The 8,519-nt window shown below is 42.1% G+C and overlaps 1 protein-coding gene across 1 annotated transcript in view; it reads left to right on the top strand.

Moving 5' to 3' along the window:
• Positions 1–8,519, top strand: part of COL4A3 (collagen type IV alpha 3 chain) — a 114,205-nt gene that overhangs the window by 93,441 nt on the left and 12,245 nt on the right. Inside the window, exons 41-46 of the mRNA XM_019503635.1 lie at positions 1,821–2,006; positions 2,618–2,745; positions 3,261–3,333; positions 5,487–5,558; positions 5,645–5,764; positions 7,789–7,887. Coding sequence (XP_019359180.1) covers positions 1,821–2,006; positions 2,618–2,745; positions 3,261–3,333; positions 5,487–5,558; positions 5,645–5,764; positions 7,789–7,887 — 678 coding nt within the window. The remainder of the gene's footprint in view (positions 1–1,820; positions 2,007–2,617; positions 2,746–3,260; positions 3,334–5,486; positions 5,559–5,644; positions 5,765–7,788; positions 7,888–8,519) is intronic.

Below are 8,519 nucleotides of genomic sequence, written 5' to 3'. Positions count from 1 at the left end.
GTGAGTGTTCCCGCCCCGGCAATTTGTGCCGCAGGGCGTAACCCGGGTTTGTTAGCTCCGGGGCATGGGGTTTCGGGGGCCTCCTGCTCCCTTCCTCCCCCACAAGGAGCTCTTATTTATAAGTGTCATAATAATGGCAAATCACAGAAACATCTTTGTGCCTCCAGAAAGGTGTGGTCACAGCCTTTACATTGTACCTATTCATTATCTATCAGGGTACAAGAAAGCAGTATACTATCCTTTTCCCTTCATGTAAACTCTTCTATTAAATTTTAATCACCTCTTCCTTATTGTACCTATGTGGAGTCAGAGAAGGAGAAGGTACTTTCTGACAAGTCTCCATGTTTTACGTTGGGTTCCTGATACTGGTAGGAATCCAGCAACTTGAGGCACGTGTAGATGAAATGAGGGGCATGTGTGCACAACAATTTAAAGTGGGTTAGATACTTTTGCACCTTTTTAATGGTGTTGGTGTTTGCACATGGCGGTGGCATATTGCACATTAATTCCAGCCGCTGTAGCTCATTCAGCTGAGTAATGCACCTTAAATAACTTTGGGGTGCAGCAAATTAAAACACTTTCAAGGAGTTTTAGTTTGCTGCCCTACAGCTTCAGAGCAAAGCACCAGGCTCCATGAGCCTCAGGGCCTGAGCTGGCACTCCGTGCAGGCAGCCTAGCAGTAGCCCAGGAAGGCAGGCTCCACCAGAGGAAAAAAAAATTGGAGAGCCTAATCTATTTTTTTTTTTTATCCCTGGAGCATGCCTGCCTGCCTGAGCCAGGTGCCTATGGGTGGGTGCTGCCTGTGGGGGAGGCTGCCACTGCTGCGGAGAGAAGCACCAGCCCCTCCCTGCAACCCAGGGATTGCTCCACCCACTGGCAGCTCGCCCTCTCCTCCCCACCAACAGAGAGGCAGGTAAGACCGGGTGTACATGACACGGGGAGTTTACTTCTCCCTAAATTGAAGTGGTGTTTTTAAAAACCCACTGTTTCAATTTAGGACCCCCATTTCGTCTACACATGCCCTTAGATTCATAGATTGTAAGGACAGAAGGGATCTTGGAAGATCGTCAGGTCCAGCCCCCTGCACAAAGCAGAAAAAATAACGAGGGGTCAGGTGACCCCAGCAAGGTGACTGTCTAGTCTCCTCTTGAAGATTTCCAGGGTCGGTGATTGCACGACTTCTGAAGGGAGCTTATCCCACAGTCTGGACACCCTGACTGTGAAGAAGTTTTTCCTAATGTTGAGCCTGAATCAGTCTTCCAAGAGTTTGTGGCCATCACTCCTAGTTTTCCCCTCAGGTGTCCTGGTGAACAGTTGCTCACCGAGCCCTTGATGCACTCCCCTAGTGTAGTGGTAACTTACCTCAGTTATGAAAAGATCTTCCTCCACATCTAAGCCAAGCATCTCAGAACAATATTAAGGGCAAAAGTGAACGAGTTCTTCTTACTGCCCTTTATCTCTGACTTGAGGTTACCTTTATCTCTGTCTTGATTTAATTGGTTTGGTCAGTTGCATCTCCAAAACTGCATTTTGGATCATGGTGTCAAAAAATCCCTGTCTTTCCTCTTTGCATCTTGTCACTCCTTTGTTGAGATCTTTCAGTCACAGCAAATTCCTAAGTGTAGTCTCAAGGGAAAAGCAGTGTGTCCTTCACTCTGAGTGCTGCCTTCCCAGAGCCATCTTGCCTTGCAAGGAGCAAGGGTGAATCCCATCTTTTGTAGATAATAAATGGGCATTTTGTCTACTGTCATAGTTCTAGAAGTGGTAACTGGCCCCTGAAAGGTATCCCAGGACATTTGTTCTTTTTTTATGTTACACAGGAAGCAAAGGTGGCAGGGGGCTGCCTGGTTTTCCTGGACTTCCAGGTACTAAAGGTCTAATGGGTGAACAAGGACCAGCTGGACCTTCTGGGTTGAATGGACCCCCAGGACTCCCAGGTGTACCTGGTGAAATGATTACTGGCCAGAAAGGAAATAAAGGTATTGCTGGCATAGATGGAAAACCAGGTGTGTTGCTATCATTTTGTATTTATGTTCAAAGAAGGTCTAATGGCTAGAAAGAGTAGGTTAACATATCTAGAATTAGAGATAAGAGGGACTTACATGGCAGGTGCACTCTATGATTGAACAAGTAGTTGCTTTACCAGTTAATGTTTGTTTACCATTGTAGAACATCACACACAATCAGTGTGATACAAGTGAAAAATAAAATATTGTAATCGTTCTTAATCCGGAAAGCATGTGTCCGTGATCTGCCAAAATCCTCATCCCACCCCTGTATTTAAATCTCATACCCTGTTTTACATACTCTCCTTATGTCCTGCACCAAATCAGTGGGCCCGTGGATTTACAAAGGGATCACTGTGGGTCTAATTTGAAGATGTGAAGTAAAAGGCTAATGGTGCAGACCTAATAAGGACCATAAAACCTTTACAACTTGTGATGGTATGAAGATGAAAATAACCAAGCTCTAGACCCCGGACTGAGTTAGCAGGGCTGGTTGCTGGGGGAAAAAAATGTGTGTTTTATTTGTTAAATGAGCATATTTCTGCATTGAAAAGAATGCTGGTGGAACCATCACAGTCCATTGTCTTCACTGATTCATCTTTTTTGAACAGGTCTGCCTGGTATGCCTGGACCTCCTGGCCTCACTATCTACAGAAGAGGAGACAGAGGTGATAGAGGGGCAGAAGGTATCCCAGGTCCACCAGGACCAACAGGTGATACTGGTCCTCCAGGTCCAATAGTAAGTGGAATAAAGATTCCTCATTTTTTAATCCCTTTTAAAAATTCAGTGATGGGGAAAATTATACTCCAGTGAAAAAGTTGTGAAGAAAGAATATAAGGTGGGTGCTTATTATACTTAAGCTTCTGAGAGCACAGAAACATTTCGCCATGAAATTCTAGCAATGCCATTGCCTTTCCAGTTTTAGAGTCCTGCAGTGCAGCTCTTGGTAGGTAAGATACATTTCCATGGCTTCATTTTCTGCTTGTTCATTTTCTAAACAACGGGGATGCTCTTTCTAATGTGTTCACAACCAGGGCCAGATTTTCTGTATAGTTACAGCATGTTCTGCAAAAGGTGATTCTCATATTCCCATTTGGACATTCACTCACAGTTTTTGGTTCCATTCACCTGTAGAAATTAATGGAAATAGTAAAGTCACAGTCCACAACATATTGAATTCAAAATAAAAAGTCTTCATATCTTCCACTGGGTGGATACAACTATTATATTTTTTCTTGTTGTCTGACCTGCAGGGAATTAATGGTGTGCCAGGCCACCCAGGTCCTGCAGGTGATATTGGCTTTCCAGGATTTCCAGGTGTAAAAGGTATTATCCTAATTATTAGACATAATTTTATGGACCAAGTGCAGTCACTTATATATTGTGATCTAACATAAAACCAATGTGTGACCTGAAGATAAGGCTGTTCTTAGCAAACTGAGCTAGAGCAGGAATAGGATGAGCAAAAGGGTAGCTTCACCAGATAATTAGGTCCGATCATATACCACCTTCTCTAGATTGAATTTTATTGATATAGCCAAAACTAACACCAACATGGCAAAAAACCTCTGATTCCCTTCCTTCCACTCAACTTTGCAGTAGGTATACTGAAAAATATAAACAAAGCAAGGTAGTCCCTATAGCATATCAGATCTTCCTGTTTGACACTTGTTTAGTAGAACTGCAAGTAAGCTATTTCTGTCAACACAGATTGCACAGAGCTAGTTTAAGGATTTCTTTGACAACTCCCCAGCTTTAGATACTTTATATGTAAAACTATCTGTGTGTGTAGGTGGGTTGTACTGTTAGACTGGCCATGATCACAACTCTTCAGGGCAGGACTGTCTTTTATTTGATAATTTGCAGACTTAGTGAGGGACACTGGGCCCTACAGACACGATTATATTTTAAGAAAAAATGAACGCCTATTTCTTTTCTGGTACTAAATCAAGATGACTTGGTTGCACATTGCCTCCTGCACTTGCTTATATACTAATTTAGCACCAGGATAACTATTAATTTTAGTGGGATTATTCCTGATTTGTATAAGGATAAGTTAAATCAGTATCCGGCCAAAAGTCTTTATAACGTGAACTTGATTTTAGTTAGTGAATTAGCACTGATGCACACCAGCCTCACTCGGGTAAAGTTATTTTCAAGGAATTTACTACCATAAAATGTTCCTATTTAGTACATTGGCACCTGCTTCATATTTGCTATTGTCTCTGTCAAAATGCCATTTTAGTCTGAAAGATCACTATCTAGTAATAGCACTTGTAAGCAGGTTGCTTAGCCTGCTGGCTTTAGCAGTCAAGTTTGCTTCCTAAGGAACTCCTCAGCCACTCCACATAGACAAATAAGCAAATAAAAACCAAACCCTGATGCCCTGTCATGGGCACTCAGAGGGTCAGAGGGAAACCCCTTTGGCTTTGGCCCCCAGTCACAACAGCCTGGCCCCTTGCTGTGGCAAGCTGTTCTGTTCACAGCTGATCCCTTCCCCTCCATAGCGCTCCCTCACTTTCCCCTTTCTGCTCCCCTCTCTGGGTTTTTAAGCTCCCAGTGAGTCAGTCCCTGATTAGCAGCTCCTACAGTTGCAGCTATTCAACAGGGCTGACCGCTCCCTCCTAAGGGGGCAGACCATCCCAGTACACATTTCCTTACTCAAGAGCTGACTGTGGAGACAAAAATTAAGTTTTTATGGCCAACATGATATGGACAGACAGACATATAAATGATTCAAACTCTGCTTTTTTGTAGCATTTCTACTTTATAGTAGTTTGTAGTCTGTAGTACTGTTGTTTGCAGTCTGTAGTTACAGATGTTCAACTGCCTCCCATCTAAAGTGTCACTGTGAAACACTTAAGAGTTATACTCGTTTCATCCAGGATAATTTTTGCTAGAGTTTAGCTTGTTTTGCAGTGCTGTAACCCAGTCTGTCACCTGTCCACTCGATTTCCAGAGGGCTTTAGAGTTGTTTAAAGCATACAAACATTGTTAAATCTGCTCATACCTACAGCTATGGAAGAATGACCTGGGCTTCATCCCATATTTTACATCTTGAAAATAAATGGTCCATAAATTCTGAATGTATAAAATGGTGCAGTTCCAGTAGGGACAGTCAGGGTCACGGGCAACAGAATCTGAAGGCAGTCGGGTTGCAGGTATAACCACTGGAATGATTTAGCCTGCAAACCAATGATGATATTGTGTAGGAGAGAAAGAACCCAGCTCATGTGTAAGATCATAGGCTGAGTTTACAGGATTGGAAATTAGGGAAAAGAAAACTTTCCTTTTTAATTACTTATATTTGATATGTAAATATTTAAATAATACCCTATGATGCAATCAGTTATAAATGTAGCTCTTTTGTTATAGTTGTATGAGTTCTTGCACCTGGAGTTTTCTTCATTGAACCTCTGAAATAAAGAGTTATCTTGGCATCTGCAACCAAGAAACCTATCTCTAATCTTCCTTTGTAGGAGAAAAAGGCAATCAAGGACCAGTTGGACCAACAGGTAAACCAGGACCAAGAGGACCAAAGGGCCCACCTGGTAATTATAGTCCATCTCATTCTAGCTCTAGAAAAGTGTTTTGTCCACATAAAACAACAAGCTCTATATTATATTGCCACTGGTAGGTCACCCTGGAATGAACAGGAAAAGGATGTGTACACCAGGAGAGAGAGGACCTCCTGGATCACCTGGCAACCCAGGAATACCAGGAGACAAAGGACATCAAGGGGTGCCTGGACTACCAGGTATATTTTACCACCAGACATGAACCTAGGCCATATGATAAGACTTGGTTTGGTAGCTAATGCATCTGCAGTTCTTTGTAGACACTTTTAGGCCCCCTTAAAAATAGTGGGCATTTATAGATATGCTCTGGAAGGCAGGGTGGGGGATGCTTTAAGTAGCACAGCTCTGAGAGCTGCACTAATTAAAGTGCCTGAAGTGTCACATGTATCATTGTCCCCACTCTGAAAAATGGTGGCAGGGTGCTTTAAACCATGAATGTCACATGCCTCCTGAGCCTGGGGGAGGGCACAGCAACCTCCCACAGGCAGCAGCGGTGGTGGTGGTGTGGCAGCGGCAGGGGAAGGGGTTGGGGGTGGGGAATGGTGAGTGCCGACCGGTGATCGGCGACTGCCTGCAGACGCTGCTGGTGGTGTTGGTGGCAGGGGGAGGTGGCAAGCAGTGACTGCCCACAAACACTGCTGGCAGCGGTGGCAGCGGCCAGTCTCAGGGAGAGCACCACCAATCTCAGGGGGTGCATGTGCACCTGCATGCACCCCCTACATGTCGCCAATGTTTTAAACTAAAGCTCATTGAACAAGCTTTAGTTTAAAGCACCCTGCCACCATTTTTCAGTGTGGGCATGCAGATATATATGATACTGGAGGGTGCTGGAGTGCAGTAATTACCACGCTCCAGCAGACTTGATTAATCAAGTCTGAGTAGCCTCCCTGCACGTGTATAGGAGCCCAGTGTTCCTTTCATGAACAACTTAGTATGATAGTAACTGCTTCATTTAGCTGAGTACTAGTGCACTTGGTAGGCAAGCAGTTATTGCAACACAGAGCTATGCAGGAAGAAAGGAAAAAATCATCAACGTTCATGTCAAAATGTTTGAAACATTCTGTTGAACAGATACATGCTCATTAATTTTTGTGCAAATAGTCTGTACTGACAGGAAAAAAAAAGATCTTGTCAAGTTCAGTACATGGGTTTAGGTTTGGTTTTTTTTTCCTTCTCCCTCACTCCCATTTTACATCAATTCAGTAATTTTGCTCTTTGAAGAAGCCCTGGTTCTTAAGGATGAGTATGGTCTGCCGAGCTGGAAAAAGTCAATAAAGTTAGCCGCTGTCCCACATTCCCTTCTGTCCTGGTCCTTTTCTTTTTCTCTCTCAAGACTCCCCTCTCATCCCTGATCTTCCTTTCCCACTCAATGAAGTCTGGAGGGATCTTTCTCCAAGTGAACAGAGAGCCCTATGCCTTCTTCCCATCTTACCTGATAGCCTCTATCTTGATGCTGAGACATGGCAGCAACCTTCTTGCCTCTGGGCTCAACTAGCGCTGAGAACAACATTATTGCCTATTACAGCTTCCAGACTGAAGTGGGGGAATGACACGTATCAGCAGGGAAGTGAAGTGTATCAGGCATGTGAGGGAACCAAGTGTTTGCAGAGAAAGGAAGCAAATTAACATGAAACTGTTTAAAATTCTGGCCCAGTTCCATCTCTTAGCACAAAACAAAAAATGGTTGTGAAGGGCTCCCTGGGAAGTTAGCCCTTGCTTAAAATATATGGGCTACATGAATTATTCAGTTCCTCCAGGTTAATAAAGGATATAAATTAGAGATTTGTTTGTTTATTTATTTATGTATTTATTTTAGTCTTTTACAAAAATTGTCACCTTATATTGGGATCTACATTATTTACAGATCTAGGAACAAGTACTGCAGTGGTATTTTTGGAAAATATAAATAAAGTAACAAATGCAAAAAGAATATTGATATATGCATTAGTTCTACAAGTCTCTTATGAAAATGAGATTTATAGTAGTGCTGCTATTTTTATACCATCTTCCTAAATTATTTTAAGTGAAATCTGGTGACAGGAATTTCATAGAATCATGACTGTAAATAATTTAATTCTATAAAAGGTTGATGTTCCAGTATCCACTATAATCAGCTGGATCAGAGATTTTATTTATTTAGTTGTCCATTTTGAATATGTAGAATACCATTTTATTAACACACTTTCTCCTGTGTACAACATAGGATGTCAAGGTGTGAAAGGTCGACCAGGCAGTCATGGAAGTCCAGGTCTACCTGGACCACTTGGTCTAAAAGGAGACAAAGGATTTAAAGGAGACACAGGTACAGTAAAGGAGATATGCATTCAGTCATACTGCATTGTGCGGATGAACTGGACTCCAATTTCCATGGATCCTTCCATTTATGTAAAGAGCATAATATGATGTTTTTTAATTGGAAACAGATCCAGCAAATCACATAAGTACCTGCTTGACTTTCAACTCATGAATATTCCTGCAGAAATGATGACTTGACAAATCTTACCTGAAAACATTCCTTTCCTCTCTGATTATGCTGTTTAGTTTTTCTCTGCCTCTTACTGATCAGGCCTGTTTATTTGTTTAAAAATCCATGTCCAACATCAAAGCATCATAGCACCTTCCTATGTAGACAGTCATTTAATGTAAAACAACAAAATGGAGCTGAATGTTTTACTTTATTCACTGTAAAATATTTTTACATTGCCATTACCTTTTCATGTCTTCTTCTCATAATACATCTACACTGCACAAATTAACCCATGGTAATATGGAGCCATCGTCTACTCTACCATATCATGCAGTGTAGGCATACTTACAGTGCAAACAGTGCAGACATCTGATTGTACAGTATTGCACAGAATCAAAATGCATTGTAATATATTAATATTTATTTAGTTGTTCCATAAGAAACCTACTTAAATACTGTTTCCATTC

The sequence above is a fragment of the Gavialis gangeticus genome, unplaced genomic scaffold, assembly GCF_001723915.1.
Source record: "Gavialis gangeticus isolate Ggan-Ray unplaced genomic scaffold, GavGan_comp1, whole genome shotgun sequence".
NCBI lineage: Eukaryota > Metazoa > Chordata > Crocodylia > Gavialidae > Gavialis > Gavialis gangeticus.
Note: the sequence above shows the minus strand (reverse complement) of the source record. Positions and strands in the feature narration are given on the sequence as shown.